Here is an 18134-nt window from a genome sequence, read left to right as displayed (position 1 = left end):
CACCCATGGAGTCTTCGGAAACAGGCAAAACAATTGGCAATTAAAAATATATAAGGTTTTACGAACCAGTTACCTCATTCTGTCTCTCTATGTATGGTTTTGTCTATCATCAAATCATTACAATATCCCATGCATATTTTTATTTGTAAAATAGTTATCTGAATTTGCTAATATGTAATTATATGGATGAAATCCTATGTATGTATACAGATATTTTCAGATCGTTATTACCACATAAATCCTTGCCTGGTATTTTTTTTATTTCAGGCTCCAGAGTTTTTGTACTTCTATGTATATAGAGAATTGAAAATAAACAGTTTGTCAACTATGGACATGCTAACAGAAGCTCTTGAAAGTCTGCTGTATGATTCAAAATAAACGTTTTCAGTCATAGAAGCTTTGTCATATCTTGCTGTATGAATTCCAGGTGCCAGCATGTGGATTATCGACAAAAGGAAGCTGTGGAGCGACTGACTGTAAGATTGAAACTAAACAGATTGTCGATTATTGACATACGGACATTCTGGGGGATGGGGTGTCTGACTCTATAATTTAAAAGAAACATATTGTTTATTATGGACATACGTGCAGAATTTGTGTATGATTTTCTATATGATCAAAACTTACAAGGAATTCGATGACGAGCCACAAATATGCAAGCAAAAATATTAAATGTCTTTAGACATGCTAATGTTGCAAATTTTCAATCCCAGGAAGGACTAAAAAACTTTATTAATCCTACTTTTTGACTTGAAACGAAATAGAAACATACAAATGACCTCGTTTGTTCGTGGCACTGACAAGGTTACTCAGAGACTTGATATACTATTTGTTTTCTGAGTGATACTAGTATATTTATATTCAAACGCTGCATTAAACTTTATGTAATAAAACTTTTAACAAAGTGAACTAAAATTACAAAACAACCATCTAATTCTTCATATTTCGAATGTCTCCAAATGAATACATTCCTGCCAGAGAAAGGCTCAAAAGTTTTGAACAGAGATAAAATAACAGCACTTTCTGTCTTAGACACTTACATGCCTTTTGAACAAGCACTGTGTACAGTACATTATTCAGCATGATAATCTAATGAAGTTTATTTTGCGGGTGTTTATACGTATAAAAACTTCCTATGACCTGATTCCATTTTTTTCTTTCTCACAAAAGTTTACCGAATGACATACGAGTATATTGTTTTTTTAATTTAATTCCAATTTAGTATTGCGGTAGTCTTCTAACCTCGAACACAAGTTGTGTATCCAATCCAGTAAGGAAACAAATGCAGGTTTAACTTTTTCCTAAGTAAAATTGAAACATCTACTGCTATTACTACAAGTATTAGTAGTAGTAGTTGTTGGTATATATGCATCTAGCTCATGTTTCTAAAATATAAGAGTAAGAGTTTACTCATCGCAAAAATTATTTTAACAAATATACGCGACATTATTTGCAACGAAAATAGTCCCTAGCTTCCAAATTCGTGATTCCATATGCTGCTTGACAATCAGTTGTCAGTTTCATCCATGTAAGGTGTTGGATTATAAACGCATATTCTCTTGTATGCAGCGAGGTCTTCGCCTTGCATTTAATAAATAACATTTTGCAATTAAATGGCAAACATAACGCTTATATTAACAACACTATAACAAAACTGTTTCAAATAGGAAGCGTTGGTAAACATGTTGGCAATGAGTATAAAATGTAATATATTTCACACCACATAGAGACATTTTATGCATACTACCTTATTTACATATTAAGGTAAGTGAATGAATAGTAATTTGACATAAAGGTATGAAATTTACAAGAAAATAATCGAATATTGTACAGGATTCATGAAATTACCAAGCTTGATATTGCTATTCCAGTCCAGTCTTACAATGGTATCATAGTTAGATTGTTATGTATATTTAATTTGTATTTTGCAGTTTTCTCCCAGGATTATATGTTATTTTGTTATTGTATTTTGGACTAGATTTTGTTTGTAATCAAATTCTTTATGTACCTGACTAGTAACGTTTACTTTGTAAAGAAATAATATATAGTTACTATTTCTCTATTAGTGTGTATTAAATATTTGGATTATTATGAATGGAATTAAATATGTTCATTTTAATCTGCGTCTAGGACACTGGAAATCCCCGATGATAAACCTGGTCTATCTCATGTTTATTATGTTCTATATTATAATTTCAGTAATAGAACGCATCTTCTTGACAACTTTAAATATTCAGAAATGAACTTTTGACCTTCATCCTGATCCTACTTTTGTGTCTTAGCTTTTTAAATAATGATGTTTGCTTGAGAAATTACTCATTCTTGCATTTAACATATGAGGCAGAATTAATAGTATTGTTGTGTACAATATCTCATTTGCATTGAATTATTTATTGAAATTACTGTTCACTGGAAATACAAAGTGCTATTCTAAAATACTTTTGGACTGGAACAGTAACTTGGAATTATAGTGAATTCGGAAAAGAACAATTTTGAATTATATTATTATGTTACATCATAAAACTGTTAGCACATTATTACACTCCAAACCACATTATTACGTTCGAGATTACAGCCCAGTGATCACACTCAATACTGGAATTTATTTAGATTCAATATTGGAATTCGGTTGTAACTTTATACATTTGGACTTGTGATAAAACGCGTAGGACTATTTGGGATTTAATTCTATACTAAAGAGCATAACCATAAGTCAAATGCATTTATCGTGGCACTGGCCTTGAGATGACACAAACCAATTTTCAGATCTCTACCAGAAAGACTTAAATTATTCGGATGTTTTAAAATAAAGCAATACCTATCCACAGAACTAATCTATTCCAAGAGTTATATTACCAAGTTTAGAACCACTATGTATATCATAAGACTATCCACGTTCATATATTAAAGTCTGTGTCTTCATGGTGTAGGAGAAGTATTGCTTTACTATTGGGGGGGGGGGGGACAGAAACGGCGACACAATCCACATCTTTAAGAGATACATGTCTATTTTCCTTTTACTTATTTAAATATTATGATCGTCAATGATTATCATGAAAAGGTTTCAAAGACTATCAATAAGTCTATCAATAAGCAGAGAAAACTCTTTGGTTTCCATAATCACAAATTTCAGTATGTTTCGTAAACAGGAACTAAACCCAAAACTTATCGGACGCACTGAAGGTAAAACGTCAAGTCAAAAATATACGTAAAATCCGTTACTGTCAGAGTTAAAATTCTTTCATGATAAACTAAGTTCACAATGACTCTAAATGGACAAACATGGTGTGGATTCTAAGGTTCACTGTCAACTATGTTTAAACAGTGGTATTAAAATTACTTTTTCTGATGTGATACTCATTATGGAGGAATGGATATGCATTCGATATAATGGATAAAGCTATCATTACTGGAAATGAACGTGGAGAGTGAAAACGTACATATACACATCAGTTTGATCTTTAATTGAAATTTTGCTTACAGTGGGTACTATCTACATAACCAGAAATTGATTCTGATATTATCAATACTGTTACTGTTAAACTCCGTTTCGCTTACCTTTCTTCGTTGCCCATTGTATGCATTACAGATACACTGAGCAGGGCTTTATACTTAACGATTTTTAAAAAACATTCATTATTCATTATTTTTCCTGTATGATAGGAGTTATAAATTTAGGTAATCCTAATTATCCGTATGGCCCTCAGAAGCAAATCATAAATACTCATGGAAGAAATAATTATCTCTAGAATAAACTGTACTGAACTGTTAAGACACGATGATATCGTTGACCGTCCTATATTCGTGCCCGTCCTTGAATTGATAGGAAATACCATACACAATAATACGGAAAAGCCACTCGAGAGAAGCCGCGAGAGGAACGCTAGTCACAGTCATTATTGGTTGGATGCAAAACAACAACTACACCAACAACAGCTCTATTCTAAGTGGGTGAGTTACACATTTAAAATGTTACTAAAACAATCTATCTACTGAAAATACGAGCCTAACATATTTCTGAAGATTTAAACTGTTTTCTTCCGCCTCGGAGCAACATCGAAGTTGATGTCACAGATAACATTTGAATATATATATATATATATATATATATATATATATATATATATATATATATATATATATATATATATATATATATATATATCACTTAGGTCAGTGGGATCTAGATATATCTGTGTTGAACACAAGTATTATGATAATATAAAAAATGCAGCTAACTTACACGTAACTCATGTATATCTTGATATCACATCGATTTATGTGTGCTGTTTCTGTTGTTGTACTTGATTATGTCCTGTTTTTATGATTGATTTAAAAATGAAAAATAGAAGGTTGATAAAAATAAACATAAGAATATGTGTTTCTATTTTTAAATTTCCTTGCATTTGAATACTTTCGCCCAATATTTGTGTTTATGATAGTCAGAAATATAACACTGATGACTCGGTGTCACGACTTTGTCCCGAATAAGTAAATGATTATATCAGTATCGGGGTTATTTAGTTGTTTAGTTTCAGAACATCCTATGTAGGCAAGCGGTATCAATCACATACAAAGCGTCCAACAAGTCCGTTTTAGACATGTACACATGGTCTACAAACTAATAAATAATTAACATGTCATTCATTGTTCTATCGTGGGAAAGTCGTGTGTTTGAAATATTCGCTACACTGCCTATCAATCCGGCTGCGCACCTCTGGACTATTTCAATTTTGTGGCTTAATTTAATTTTGCGATCGCTGTCAAACAGAGAAATAGTGTTCTAGTTGCGGTTGAACATATATACAGTATGGTATGGACTCTTTTTTTTCAAAGTTTTGTTTCAGTAGTTTCGATTCTGTTTGATAACTTTCAGTGACTTATTTGTCTGTTGGCGTCAATTGTCCGTCAGATAGCTTACTTCTATTTCAAATATATATGAAACAAATTGGAATAAGAAATAAATCCCATTCCCTTTGTTGAACTCATCTTTAATCAACACACCATAATATATTCACTTTTGAAACAAATTTTAACATATTTCTCCATTGCAGGTTGCGGATGTAATTTATTATATTTTGGACCTTTCTCCATGACTAACATCAATTTCCATACAGTTTCTTGTTTCATGCGATTATATTGAGCTTTTCCACGTTCAGTGCTTCTTTGGGTACCATTGCATTATTCCTTCACAGTTATGACACCACATGCAGAATGTTCCATTGTTTTCACGTTTTTCAGCCTTTGGAATGTCATATTTCTTGATTTATCCAACGAACCTCTCATTCTCTTAGGCGTTTTGCTTTAGTTATTAAAAATATATGTATATACTCTTATATGTCGGCTAGTCTAGCAAGAATCGTGCTCATCTATAGACACGCTTGGCACCAAAGTAATTACGAAAAGTTGCCATCGAAATGGTACACAGATTATAATCACTTGGAAACAGTGTATATAGTTACCTGACACTGAATGCGTACGACTATACGATTTAGGACGATGAATATGAGGGTTCATCCTCAACTGACCTACAAAAGAAATAGTAAAATCTTGGCACTGTTTTTATAAATACGTTTCTATAAATAGGTGCAAAATAAGATCCAAGTGTTCCAAACACGGTATAAAGAATTGTAATATTGTGCTGACGAATGCTATTTCAAAAGAGGTGTCAAAGCACCACAAATGTGTTAATTATTTTTTAAAATCAATATGATCATTAGAAACCGATAATCCATTAAAATCTTTTTTAATCTACCTGTCTGCTAACATGCAAACTATGTGGCTTCACATAACACAATTACAGTTACCAGAACTTTGCTTGATAGTTATCACACTACATAATTGATTCTTGCTTAGAAAAAAATGAATCAAATAAATTAGAATTTTGGCAACATAAAAAACTTGCTTACTGAGGACTCAGCAGCCGGAATCCTCATGGGTTTAAAATTAAAAGTATGCATGCCATTACGTTGATGTCAACGTCCGAGAGAAAAATGAAATATGCAAACAACATGAGCATAATTACCTAAAATTAAATTGTTTCATATACTTTGTATGCATTTAGAAAGTTACTTTTTAGTTAATTTGTTACATAGAACATTCAATTATATTGCTTATCTATGGGTCTTAGTCGTGACTGTTAAACCAAGTTCTATTTGCACATTTTGTTTTATACATGATATGTTTAAGAATTAATTGAATTAATCTCTGAAATACGAACAGATGTTCAATAAACAATCATTTTAAAGACATTTTATTACAACTGTTAATTTGTGCAAACATACATCATATAACATCCGGTTATAACGTATATTAGAATAGATTCCTTGCTAGAGTGTGTCCTTTATAATGAATATGAAGAACGGTTTCCTCGTTAGAGTGTGTCCTTTATAATGTATGTGTAGAATAGTTTTAGTGTTAGAAAGTCCTGTATAATAAATGTGAAGAATACATTGCTTGTTAGAGTGTGTCTTTTATAATGTATGTATAGAATACTGTCCTTGTTAGAGTGTGTCCTTTATAATGTATATGTAGAATATTTTCCTCGTTCGAGTGTGTCCTCTACAGTGTATGTGTAGAAGAGTTTTCTCATCAGTGTCCTTTATACTGTTATTGTAGAATACTGTCATTGTTAGAGTGTTCTTTACAATGCATGTGTAGAATACTGTCCTTGTTAGAGTGAGTCCTTTATAACTTATGTGTAGAACAGTTTCCTTTTTATAGTGTCCTTTATAACGTATGTGTAGACTAGTTTCCTTGTTAGAGTGTGTCCTTTATAATGTATGTGTAGAATAATCTTGCTAGAGTGTGTCCATTATAATGTGTGCAGAAGTTTTCTTGTTAGAGTATGTCCTTTATAATGTATGTGTAGAATAGTTTCCTTGTTAGAGTGTCCTTTATAACGTATGTGTAGAATAGTTTCCTTGTTAGAGTGTGTCCATTATAATGTATGTGTAGAATAGTTTCCTTATTAGAGTTTCCTTTACAATGCATGTGTAGAATAGTTTCCTTGTTAGAATGTGTCCTTTATAATGTATGTGTAGAATAGTTTCCTTGTTAGAGTGTGTCCATTATAATGTATGTGTAGAATAGTTTCCTTGTTAGAGTGTCCTTTATAACGTATGTGTAGAATAGTTTCCTTGTTAGAGTGTGTCCATTATAATGTATGTGTAGAATAGTTTCCTTATTAGTTTCCTTTACAATGCATGTGTAGAATAGTTTCCTTGTTAGAATGTGTCCTTTATAACGTATGTGTAGAATAGTTTCCTTGTTAGAGTGTGTCCATTATAATGTATGTGTAGAATAGTTTCCTTATTAGAGTTTCCTTTACAATGCATGTGTAGAATAGTTTCCTTGTTAGAATGTGTCATTTATAACGTATGTGTAGAATAGTTTCCTTGTTAGAGTGTGTCCATTATAATGTATGTGTAGAATAGTTTCCTTATTAGAGTTTCCTTTACAATGCATGTGTAGAATAGTTTCCTTGTTAGAATGTGTCCGTTATAATGTATGTATAAAATACTTTTCTTGTTAGAGTATGTCCTTTATAATGTATATTTAGAATAGTTTCCTTGTTGAAGCTTGTACCTCATAATGTATGTGTAGAATAGTTTCCTTGTTAGAGTGGGTCCTTTATAATGTATGTGTATAAATAGTTCCCTTTTTAGAGTGTGTCCTTTATAATGTATATATAGAACAGTTTCCCCCTTAGAGTGTACCCTATATAATGTATGTGTATAATATTTTCATTGTTAGAGTGGGACCTTTATAATGTATGTGTAGAAGTCTTGCCTTGTTAGAGGGTATCCGTTAAAACGTATGTGTGGAATACTTGCCTTGTTAGAGTGTGTCCTTTTTTAATGCATGTGTAGAATAATTTCATTTTTAGAGCTTGTACCTTATAATGTATGTGTAGAATAGTGTTCTTGTTAGAATGTGTAATTTATTATGTATGTGTAGAATACTTTCCTTGTTAGAGCATGTCCTTTATAATGTATGTTTTGAATAGTTCCCTTGTTAGAGTGTGTCCTCTATAGTGTATGTGTAGAATGCTTGCCTTGTTGGAGTGTGTCCTTTATAATGCATGTGTAGAATACTTTCCTTGTTAGAGTGTGTTAGAGTGTATCCTTCATAATGTATGTGTAGAATAGTTTCCTTGTTTGAGTGGATCCTTTATAATGTATGTGTAGAATAGTTTCCTTCTTAGAGTGGGTTCTTTACAATGTATATGTAGAATATATTCCTTGTTAGATTTTGTACCTTATAATGTATGTGTAGAATGGTTTCCTTGTTACAGTGGGTCTTTTATAAAGTATGTGTAGAATAGTTTCCTTGTTAGAGCTTTTTCCTTATAATGTATATGTAGAATAGTTTCCTTGTTAAACCTTTTACCATATAATATATGTGTAGAATTGTGTCCTTGTTAGAGAGTGTCCTTTATAATATATGTGTAGAATCGTTTCCTTGTTTTGTGGGTCCTTTATAATGTATATGAAGAATAGTTTCCTTGTTAGAGCTTGTACCTTATAATGTATGTGTATAATAGTTTCGTTGTTAGAGTGGGTCCTTTATGTTGTATACTTCAATTAGTTTCCTTGTTAGGGTGTCCTTTATAATGTATGGTTTGAATAGTTTCGTTGTTAGAGTGTGTCCTTTATAAAGTATCTGTAGAATACTTTACTTGTTAGAGTATGCTTTTTATAATGTATATATTGAATAGTTTCTTTGTTATATCTTTTACCTTATAATGTATGTGTAGAATAATTTCCTTGTTAGAGTGGGTCCCTTTATAATGTGTGTGTAGAATAGTTTCCTTGTTAGAGTGGGTGCTTTATAATGTATATTTAGAACAGTTTCATTGTTAGGGCTTGTACCTTATAATGTATGTGTAGAATAGTTTCCTTGTTAGAGCTTTCTCCTTATAATGTATATGTAGAATAGTTTCCTTGTTAAACCTTTTACCTTATAATGCATGTGTAGAGTTGTGTCCTTGTTAGAGAGTGTCCTTTATAATGTATGTGTAGAATAGTTTCCTTGTTAGAGTGGGTCCTTTATAATGTATATGAAGAATAGTTTCGTTGTTAGAGTGGGTCCTTTATGTTGTATATTTCAATTAGTTTCCTTGTTAGGGTGTCCTTTATACTGTATATTTAGAATAGTTTCTTTGTTAGAGCTTGTACCTTATAATGTATGTGTATAATACTTTCCTTGTTAGAGTGGGTCCCTTTATAATGTGTGTGTAGAATAGTTTCCTTGTTAGAGTGGGTGCTTTATAATGTATATGTAGAACAGTTTCATTGTTAGAGCTTGTACCTTATAATGTATTTGTAGAATAGTTTCCTTGTTACAGCTTACACCTTATGATGTATGTTTTGAATAGTTTTCTTGTTAGAGTGGGTCCTTTATAATGTATATGTAGAATAGTGTCCTTGTTGGAGCTTGTACCCTATAATGTATTTGTAGAATAGTTTCCTTGCTAGAGCCTGTTCTTTATAATTTATGTGTAGAATACTTTTCTTGTTAGAGTATGTCCTTTATAACGTATGTGTAGAATAGTTTCCTTGTTAGAGTATGTCCTTTATAACGTATGTGTAGAATAGTTTCCTTGTTAGAGCTTGTACCTTATAATGCATGTGGAATCGGGTCACAATTAGTACTTCCAGTTCAGTACCCACGAATGTAGTTCTAGTCTATTTTTAGAACATTGTTCCTCTCTCATTTTGGTGGTGATAGAAGAGTTTTATTTAAGCATTTTTGATAGGGATTCAAAGGTAATTGTTTATTCTTGAGATTATGAGCTCAGGGTGTTGTTGTCTGTGTGTATTACGGCGACAGTGCACAGTGAGTAATAAGGACTTGATGATGATCCGGAAGTAAAATATGTGTTCTGTTTACATGCTGCTCTGTTGACAGTCCAGCGTCTCAAAAAAGAGCAGGTCAACCTTTGATGAGAACTTCACCGTGAAGTCATATTTGAAGGTATTTTAGATTATCATGATTTGTATAGATAGTCACACAGTGGAAAGGTCAGTACTGAGAAACAAATGTAGAAAACATATAGTAAAATTACTTGTGCTCTATGTCCATGTGTAGAATACTTTCCTATTTTGAGTGGGTCCTTTATAATGTATGTGTAGAATAGTTTCCTTGTTAGAACTTGTACCTTATAATGTATATGAAAAGCAAGTTCCTTGTTAGAGTTTGTCCTGTATATGTTGAACAATTTCCTTGTTAGAGTTTGTCCTGTCAATGTTGAACAATTGCCTTGTTAGAGTTTGTCCTGTCAATGTTGAACAATTGCCTCGTTAGAGTTTGTCATGTCAATGTTGAACAACTGCCTTGTTAGAGTTTGTCTTGTCAATGTTGAACAATTTCCTTGTTAGAGTTTGTCCTGTCAATGTTGAACAATTGCCTTGTTAGAGTTTGTCCTGTCAATGTTGAACAATTGCCTTGTTAGAGTTTGTCCTGTCAATGTTGAACAATTGCCTTGTTAGAGTTTGTCATGTCAATGTTGAACAACTGCCTTGTTAGAGTTTGTCTTGTCAATGTTGAACAATTTCCTTGTTAGAGTTTGTCCTGTCAATGTTGAACAATTGCCTTGTTAGAGTTTGTCCTGTCAATGTTGAACAATTGCCTTGTTAGAGTTTATCATGTCAATGTTGAACAACTGCCTTGTTAGAGTTTGTCTTGTCAATGTTGAACAATTTCCTTATTAGAGTTTGTCCTGTCAATGTTGAACAATTGCCTTGTTAGAGTTTGTCCTGTCAATGTTGAACAATTGCCTTGTTAGAGTTTGTCATGTAAATGTTGAACAATTGCCTTGCTAAATCGTGTCGTCTTGTATATGCTGAAATATTTTTTTTGTTAGATCATGTCGTCCTGTATATGTTGAACACTTGCCTTGTTAGATCATGTCGTCCTGTATATGAACAACAATTTATTTGTTAGCTCTTTTCCTTATACAGAAGATCAATATGGAAGATCTTGAGATTTGGATGAGTCATTTATTGACAAGTGTCCATAATATAGAGATCTCCTTTAAAGCAAAGTTTACTGTAGTTAGAATGTAGCTGTTTATCACGGCATCAAACCATATTCAGCTTCTGTTCGATTTTTTTTTATCTGCATTATTTCCTTTTAAAAAAGTATCGGAATCATGGCTAAAGATCTTACGCAAGAGCGTGTTTGAAATGAATTAATGAAACAAATGTAATAATGTATATTTTTAGTGTGCCATTTTAATCAAAAGAATGAAATTATTTAATGAAGGATATAATCTATTGAATGAATTTTGTAACTTTCCTTGGCATTGAACACATGTATATGATTCCTTTCATTACATAATGAAATATGATAATATTTTTTGAATAAACCACAAAATAGTGTTGTCAGATGATTTTGAATTTCGGGGTTCCGAATGGCCGAGCGAACTAAGTCGCTCACTCTTTCAGATTACCCACACTTCATGTAGATTAGAGTTTTAAGCTTGGCTAACGCGGGTATGTGAGAAAGTTTTTGAGTGGTTTCTCGTATGTAGGTGGTTCTTGAGACTATCTTCCATTTAATATTCAAAAACTCTAATCGAATCAAAGCAGTAATGCCATGATATTGCTGTCAAAATTACTTTTAAGCACTTTATCAAATTTGAACTAATTTACAACTTCAGGCAAAATGGAATTATGATAGCTTCAGCTGATCATCTAGATTTTACTTTCTCTGTGAAACATAATATTTCTTTGCTACTATAGTTTCTTCTTGTATAGCAGACACACAGATGCATCTACAGTGACCAATAGTAACTTTCTTTGACTATGATACCCATTTTCGAATCTCTGTACAGGTTGAAATGTATGCAAAACTATTCTCAGGGTTGAGCCTTCTCGTAACGCATCCTACAGTGATATAAAACAAAAGAAAAGGAAGTTTTCGATATCAAACAGATGTCACATATATGATGTTTCTCAAACTTCTTGGAGGCTTTCAAGGTGCCAGTAAATTTCCTTTTTTCTAAATATGACACTGACTTTTCAAATGTTTCTTGTTCTGCATAAATATTGTTGTCTAGTAGCACAGAGATATTCAAAATACATTATGGTTATTCATATTATAAAAGAATGATTATTTCATGAAATGTGATCTTATTGTTTTATGGCTCAGGATGTGCAGAGCGACTCACAGTGTATGGTTTTGAATATTGTGCTGTATTTGCATTCTGCATTAGAGGTATCTTAATGGAATCGGTTTTGAGTATATAACAACAGCCTTGTGACAATTACAAATTACTAATGGCGTTGAGAATTCTCCATGTAAATGTTGTATTTCACTCTCCTACCCATGAGTAATTTAGATTATTATACGCCTTAATTGTCCAAGATATTTTTACCGACAAGATTAAAAGGACATTTTCTCAGTACGAGAGACAAGTAAGATAAAACCTTTCTAATAGGTTCTACATGAAAAACAATATATAACGTTAATACATTCTTGAATGGGATTTTGATGCCAAATTTTGCTCTTGTTCAAGTTGCAGCCGGATAATAGCCATTGTTTTAGAATACTTTGAGACATGAGATACTGAGAAACATAATGGATCTATGAGATACTTGATTATTTTGGAAGGTCAATAATCAAAATTAATATTACTAGCAGTGTTCAGAACAATTGAAGATAATGCATATTTTAAACCTATCTCTGTGCATCTCAGGAAACTGCATTAGAATGTAACATTGGGTTGTATTATAGATGCAATTAACTTATGCAAATAAGTGAAGAAAAATATGAAACAATTTGACCGCTTATACTTTTGAAGATAGGCGAACGCCAGTCTTAGAATGTTTATATACATTGACATATAAATTTCAGTTGAAGATCGTCTCTCGCTACATGAATTTTTTATACACATTTAAATATAAATCTATTCGATGAAGGCCCTTTCTCACTGAATGAAATATAAATCTCTCAGAAAGCAGGACAAACTGCAAACAATCTTACAATATATGTGAGGAAAATACGAAGTTCAAAATGAAAAATAGTTGCAATAAAAGATTGTTCAACGGAAGGAAGGAAATCTATAGTTTACTCCATTGTGTAATATTGTTAAATATAAATGCCGGAAGTATCATGATGGACGTTTGTTATTGTTTGTTTGTAATATCTGCCACAGTTGTGTCTTGCATGTCATTTTGTATTCCTCGGTATATGTATGTAGCTGGAAGAAACAAACTACTATTAAAATATTTGTATCTATTTATATATTTGCAATTTTGTAAAGTCACTGTTTATCTATATTTTTATTTAGAATGTATATTTAGGACTACCAGCCTGTAACACGTCATATATTTGTATGAGCTTTATGTAAAATACACACATAAGTGCACTTGCTAAACAAGAATTTCAAAATTAGCCTCGTTTTGTTCTGACTCGGGCCAACTGTACATGTTTCTGGGGGCATGTTTGATTGGGTTAGGGTGGGTTTGGTGGTTTGAGCTCGATATGAGAGACATAAGTACAATAGTATAAATCAAAACAATCAATCATTTTTCAAGAATATAGGTCTCCGGCCCTTAATACAAAATTCTGTGTATGATGTACACAACTGAAACGCCGTAATTTCTTTAATGCATGTGATACAAATATATTGATTTACTTCTACACTTATATCCGCACTAATTTCCGAATAGGAAAATTTTCAGATGATGGAGACAAAAGAGCCTCTCTCCTGGCAAATGATCTGTACAAGTAGTGTGATAAATTATACAGTGTTACTACGTCACTTCTAGCCATAAGCGCAACAATTCTTTCAACGCTTGATTGTAGATAATAAGCATTTTTTTTATAGATATTTTCTTCTAATAATATCATATTCTGGGCAAACGCAAACAAAATGAAATTTATCCTCTCAGTGACGTCGCTAGGGGGGTGCGGGGGGTGCGGACCGCACCGGGTGACACCATCTCAGAGGGGTGACACCAAAATGAAAAATTGCAAATTTTACAGAGCACACACTGCTCGGTCTAGTCGGATTTCATAAGAGGATAACCGATCATAGTTAAATACATGACTAGCAGGCACAGCAGTGGCGTTGCTAGGAGGATGCGGGGGGTGCGGACTGCACCGGGTGACACCATCAGAGGGGGTGACACCAAAATGACATTACTAAGGATTCTGTATGGTCTGTTACGGAAGGAGGACCATAGGGGTGACACCATGAGCTACTGCACTGGGTGACACCAACCCGAGTGACGCCACTGCATCCTCTATTGCATAAATATTTCTTCTCCTGCACAGTTCACAAAATCTGAATGATCTATCAACTTTTCCCTTCTTCCTCTTTCAATCATTACTTTATGGCTTGAACATCATTAGTTGCACTAAATGTTTTCTTAAATTAAAAAGATATATTGTATGACAGTTATTTATCACATTTTTTAGGGATTTAAAATTACCATCTTCACAGTCTTGGGAGATAAGAATGCCTTTGCTACATTTTCTTCTTAACTCTTAGATCACTGAAAACGTATAATACATCTTTTGGACATCTTTGATAAATTTGTATGATGCATTCAATCGATAAAGAGATCTCAGTTAATCCGTTATACTTCTGATAAACCATTGTTAGAGACCTCCATACATTTGATCAAAATATTTTGAGAATCAATCTGACTTTTTGCCATTTATATATTAACCACTGAAATAATTCTTAATATAAAATATTCTCAGCTATATATTTATTTGCCAGTACACATTTCATGTTATTGTGGATCAGAACTGATGCTGCCTTGTAATTCATTTTGGGTCTGCAGTACTATCGATCGTTACCGTATGCATGTACATCCAAAACAAGCACCTACACCATTGTAGTGGTAAATTGATGGGTTTTGTCTTCCCCCCCCCCCCCTTTGGGCGCTGAAATACAGGCCACATGATTGGATTAGTAGGCTAATGCTGATCATCCATGGGTTGCGTATGGTATGCAGCTCGTTTGCCAAGGCACGGGAATAGACGCTGTTAATTATATCAACGGGCCCTAACGGATAAGACAGGCAAATCACCCACTCGGCCACTACTTTTTTGCTGGAGAGCTAAGTATCATAACAAAACTCGCTCGCAAATTTCACTGCTAACCGGAGAAAGAAATATCTCCAATGGTAGCATAGTTTTTACATACAGATGGATATTTTCATTATTGCTTCACATAAGCAAAGAAACTTTTTTTTTGTAAAATATGACCACCGTATATGATCGTATATAATTTAACGTTTTTAGTATACTGAAAATTTAATTCATCATGGAAGAGTAGGGGTCGTGTTACACGCGCGACATAAATACGACTTTGTAAAGTATTACTATAAATTCTAAAAGTTTAAGTACGTACAAAAAATAAATATGTAAATGAAAATATTGTTACGTTGTCATGTCACCATTCACACCATAAAAGCACATGCGGTATGCACTCTACATTTATTTCGGTATTCATTTCGATATGCTTGCATCTACGTTTACTTGGATTTTAATAATTTGAAAATATTCCATTAAATATTACTCACCGTAAAGCGAAGTGTCCATCAATATTGTTTATCCTCGATTGTTTACTGGTAAGTAAATTGCTTCCATTTTAATGCAAATCCGAATTTGTTATTGTGCTGTATAAATATAATTTTTTTTAATCCCGTAAACGTATTGATTTTAATTTTCCTTTTTCGTAATCCAGATCTAATTCGCGAGTAATATTTCCGAAGTTATCTCATTTTTCCACACGAATCTATCTATCCGATTGGGCTTTATTTTTCATCCCTTATAGACGAATTTAATTTGTAAATTACACCTCTTAGAGTACGGTGTTGATTTATTACAAATTAAATTATTGAATGTGCTCTGAAAAGGAAACGTCAGCAGTCACATCATTCGCGGTATCTTTTCTATAGTGATCAAACAAAAACAATCTAAAACGATACATGCCTATTCCCAGTTTACTGAGAAGTAGTATTTATTGATATATGGAACTTTCAACTTATAAAAATACAACAGTGAAATGTCAGAACCTCGACGTGTTGTCCTTCTTTTAATTTGGGTATGTTCTGGCTTGAGCACGTATTGACTTGGGTACGCTTTGACAAGCTTCGGTAAGTTGGTACTATTTAGCCAGAACATAGCAGGAAGTTTGAAGAAATTGCCATATTTGCTCTCAACGAAATCGCAATATTGCAAAAAGCATTTAATACATGTAAAAAGTGTCCAAAGGTTAAGACGTTAACTCCGTCTGCGCAGTAAACAAATCCAAAAACGTTCACACAAGAAGCAATATTGTCACACAAGGTGTTGCCCACTTTTCACCGTTGGTTCAACATGAGCATTCCATGTATGAAATTAATGCGTAGTTTTATAATTCATAATTTGAAAAATGGGATATCCAAATTTTTTAATTTTATTAAGACTGTCTGGACAAACATGCGCTCAAATGGTCTTCCTAGTGCCAACGACAACCATCTTGAACTGGTTCTCATGCTTGTTCATTCAAACTTCAGCATCGTGAATATGTTGCGTAATAAATTATGCAACCATTATGAAAAGCTTCTTTGCTCGTGCCTAGCCCTCTTATGGGCATTAGCTACATAGGGGCCGGTAACCAGGCTATGGCATTAATACTGTGAGACCTATTAAAGTGTGTTTGGATCATGGCAACTTCTAGTCCTACAATGTAAGACATAGCACATGTTGTTTTTGTTTTAGTGCTATGTCTTACTATCCAAATAACGGCCTTGTATAGCCTGTTCCGACGTCAGTTGACATCGGAATGAATAGTCAAAGTTTCAGTAATATCTCACACACTTGGCCGCCTATATCGACACTCTTCCACTAATTTATGTGTAATTAATATACTTACTGTGCTGTCTTTATCATGGCGGAATAAAAATAAAACACTAGCAAATGGACGCATTTTCATGTTCTGTTGACATACATTTGAATTTGTTGCAATGCGACGGTAGTCGAGGTATGCCGAAGTATGTTTAAGTAATTTCATGTGGGGGATATGTTTCTTGAACGAAACGAAACGTTGCTTACAGTTCCAATAGGCATAATATATTTTAATTCGTTTGGTTAAAGAATAATATTTCAACTTAACCCGATTTCGGCATTATCGGCTTTCATCGCTTTCCAGCCAAATGAAATGTAGGCCAACAAAACTTGCAAACAGGTCCATTTCTTTTGTGAGAATTTGAATTTATCAGAGAAAAGACATCAGGGTAAGTAAAGTCTGGCTAAACCATTATAACTTTACTTTGTTTAAAAGCGTCGTTATTGGTTGCCAGTTGTGTGTAATATTCCTGAAAATTTGACCTTCGTTACACTGTTATAGTCTGAAAACACAAACCCGTTTGTTTGTACCCCTACCAATTTAAATAATAGAAACTTTAATGTGATAAAAAGTGCAAGGAACTTAGTCAATTCATTCATTGATTTATAATTTCTAAACTTACTCTGAGTAGAATGGCCCTAACAAAGCCATCTTTTGTGCGTTTCTTGCTTAACGGAAGTTTTCAGTGCAATAGACGGACATGCTCGGATCCATTTCCATTCTCTGGACAAGTCCATTTTCAGCAAAGGGGTGTATGACGACTACATATGTGTATACATAAGTAGTCTGCTTCCGATATTTAGAATGTCGAATCAAGCAAATGAAAATGACAACTACGCTTTTCACGTGGATTTAACAAGCGGTTTAATTTCTATGTACATGTATGCAGAGGGATATAATTCCAAACTCTCAACGTTATGTAATTTACACAATTATTTAGCATTTGCCGAACAGGATGAACTACGTCATTATGTTGTCTGTAAGAAATAAACTAGCCTATAGTGTACGCAATATGGCGCCGTGTTAGTATGGAAAGTCTGTTAAGCATGAAATGGTGCAGGGGATGGCAGCATTAGTGCCATTCTGAAATTATAAATCAATGATTCAATTGACTTAGTTCTGTGCACTTTTTATCACATTAAACTTTCTCGTTTTTGAAATCGGTAGTGGGGTACAAACAAACGGGGATGTAGAGTCAGACTATAGTCGACATCAAAACACGCTACACAGTGCCGTTTGTTAGGCTGTAAGACCCATCCCCCCCAAAAAAAAAAAATAT

General features: G+C 33.2%; 1 protein-coding gene across 1 annotated transcript in view; it reads left to right on the top strand.

Annotated features, from left to right (window-relative positions):
- The window catches only part of LOC149794455 (uncharacterized), a 28492-nt gene extending 17102 nt beyond the window's left edge, over positions 1 to 11390 (top strand). The window contains exon 10 of the mRNA XM_089968704.1: positions 268 to 11390. Coding sequence (XP_089824830.1) covers positions 268 to 378 — 111 coding nt within the window. The 3' untranslated portion in view covers positions 379 to 11390. The remainder of the gene's footprint in view (positions 1 to 267) is intronic.
- The last annotated feature ends 6744 nt before the right edge of the window (positions 11391 to 18134 follow it).

Source organism: Sinohyriopsis cumingii, chromosome 8, assembly GCF_028554795.1.
Source record: "Sinohyriopsis cumingii isolate HCF-2022 chromosome 8, ASM2855479v2, whole genome shotgun sequence".
NCBI classification, from domain to species: Eukaryota; Metazoa; Mollusca; class Bivalvia; order Unionida; family Unionidae; genus Sinohyriopsis; species Sinohyriopsis cumingii.
Note: the sequence above shows the minus strand (reverse complement) of the source record. Positions and strands in the feature narration are given on the sequence as shown.